General features: G+C 48.8%; 1 protein-coding gene across 1 annotated transcript in view; it reads left to right on the top strand.

Annotated features, from left to right (window-relative positions):
* Positions 1-2,500, top strand: part of LOC128381598 (lysosomal acid lipase/cholesteryl ester hydrolase-like) — an 8,068-nt gene that overhangs the window by 4,412 nt on the left and 1,156 nt on the right. Inside the window, exons 3-7 of the mRNA XM_053341644.1 lie at positions 978-1,176; positions 1,514-1,623; positions 1,719-1,855; positions 1,940-2,086; positions 2,337-2,408. Of these exons, the coding sequence (XP_053197619.1) occupies positions 978-1,176; positions 1,514-1,623; positions 1,719-1,855; positions 1,940-2,086; positions 2,337-2,408 (665 nt within the window). The remainder of the gene's footprint in view (positions 1-977; positions 1,177-1,513; positions 1,624-1,718; positions 1,856-1,939; positions 2,087-2,336; positions 2,409-2,500) is intronic.

Genomic DNA, 2,500 nt, shown 5'->3' with positions numbered 1-2,500 from the left:
CGCCAAGGTTTCGGACGTGGTCCCTAGTTTTTAGAGAGAGTGACTCGAGATGTTTACTGACAGCAATCCTCTTCTCTTTATTGCCAAAAACAATGACCTCAGTTTTGTCCTGATTTAATTGAAGGAAATTTTGGTTCATCATTAGTGACTTGCTCTAAACAGTGACACAATGACTGTATTGGACTGTAGTCATCTGGGGACAGTGCTAGGTATATCTGTGTGTCATCTGCATAACTGTGATAGTCTACATTAGAGTTCTGCAGAATCTGACCCAAGGGCAGCATATATAGACTGAACAGAAGGGGTCCAAGAACTGACCCCTGACCCAAGGGCAGCATATATAGACTGAACAGAAGGGGTCCAAGAACTGACCCCTGACCCAAGGGCAGCATATATAGACTGAACAGAAGGGGTCCAAGAACTGACCCCTGACCCAAGGGCAGCATATATAGACTGAACAGAAGGGGTCCAAGAACTGACCCCTGAGGAACTCCACATGTCAGAGCCACTCGATCAGATTCATAACTTCCAATGGTCACAAAATAACTCCGCTCTTCCAAGTAGGACCTGAACCAGTCTAGGACTGTTCCACTGAGTCCTGCAAGTAGGACCTGAACCAGTCTAGGACTGTTCGACTGAGTCCTCCAAGTAGGACCTGAACCAGTCTAGGACTGTTCCTCTGAGTCCTGCCCAAGTTTCCAACCTGTTCAACAGTATACTGTGATCCACAGTGTCAAACGCAGCACTGAGATCCAACAGGACCAGAACTGACACCTTGCCTGAGTCATTGTTCAACCTTCTACTACTACTGCTGCGTCTTTTATTTTACTGTGCACCAAAGATCTGATCATGTCTCAGTAAGCCCAGGTGTCCCCCCCAGGTGTCCCCCCCAGGTGTACCCCCCCCCAGGTTGTCTCAGTAACCCTAGGTGTCCCCCCCCCCTCAGGTTGTCTCAGTAACCCCAGGTGTGTCCCCAGGTCCCCGTCCCGCTGTCTTCCTGCAGCATGGTTTCCTAGCAGCGGGCAGTAGCTGGGTAACCAACCTTCCTAACAGCAGCCTTGGTTACGTCCTCGCTGACGCTGGATACGACGTCTGGCTGGGGAACAGCCGAGGCAACACCTGGTCCAGGAGACACCGGGACCTGAAGCCAGACCAGGACGCCTTCTGGAGCTTCAGGTACAGTCCTCCACAGGACACCGTCACCATGGTTACAGGACACCGTCACCATGGTTACAGGACACCGTCACCATGGTTACAGGACACCGTCACAATGGTTACAGGACACCATCACCATGGTTACATACTGAATGGATGTTTGATTGTTGTTGATCACAGAGAAGGAGTTTAATGCGGGAATAAGAAAAAACTGTCTCTCTCTCTCCCTGCCTGTCTGTCTCTCTCTCTCTCTCTCTCTCTCTGCCTGTCTCTCTCTCTCTCTGCCTGTCTCTCTCTCTCTCTCTGTCTCTCTCTCTGCCTGTCTCTCTGCCTGTCTCTCTGCCTGTCTGTCTCTCAGTCATGATGAGATGGCTCTGAAGGATCTACCAGCTGTAGTAAACCACATCCTGAAGCAGACTGGACAGGAACAGATCTTCTATATCGGACACTCACAGGGGACGACTATAGGTACCACCTTCCTCCTCCTCTTCATCATCATCTTCATCATCATCCTCTTCCTCGTCTTCATCATCATCTTCATCATCGTGTCTCTGATTTCCCAGCATTCATGGCGTTCTCCAAACTGCCAGAATTGGCCAATAAGATCAAGCTGTTCATCGGATTGGCTCCCGTGGCGACCGTAGCGTTCATCAGCAGCCCAATAAAGAAGCTGTCTTTCACGCCCGAATTCGCCATCTGGGTCAGAACACAGTTATTGATCATTTATTAGTGATTTATTGGTGATTTATTGGTTATTATTATTGATGACGGTGTTCTCCCTCAGCGCATGCTTGGTAGGCGGGAACTCCCGACTCACAGTAGGCTGATCGAGTGGTTTGCTAAGCATGTGTGTGACAAGAAGCTGTTCAGTAAGTTGTGTGGAAACCTTTTCTTCGCCCTCTCTGGCTTCAACGAGAAGAACCTCAACATGGTGAGCCAATCAGTTATTGATCCAGAGATAGGGGGGGGGGGGGGAGTGACATCAGTGTAACCATGGAAATGGAGTTTGTGGCGATGGATGATGTCACCGAGGGGGGGTTACCGTGGTTACTGTAATTCCGTACTTACTGTGGTTCCTGTGGTTACTGTGGTTAACATGGTTCCCGTGGTTACTGTAATTCCGTAGTTACCGTGGTTACCGTGGTATTTAGTTGCTTACTTTGATGTACTTCCTGTCTCAGACTCGGATCCCGGTCTACAACACTCACTTTCCCGCTGGAACCTCCGTTCAGAACATGGTGCACTGGGCTCAGGTGATCAATACATCAATATATTCATTATGACTGATCAATAGTCTTCTTATTTTAACTGCCAGAAATAAACTTTTTACTCTACACTAGTATTA

The sequence above is a fragment of the Scomber japonicus genome, chromosome 20 (assembly GCF_027409825.1).
Source record: "Scomber japonicus isolate fScoJap1 chromosome 20, fScoJap1.pri, whole genome shotgun sequence".
NCBI classification, from domain to species: domain Eukaryota; kingdom Metazoa; phylum Chordata; class Actinopteri; order Scombriformes; family Scombridae; genus Scomber; species Scomber japonicus.
This window is presented reverse-complemented; position numbering and strand designations above follow the sequence as displayed.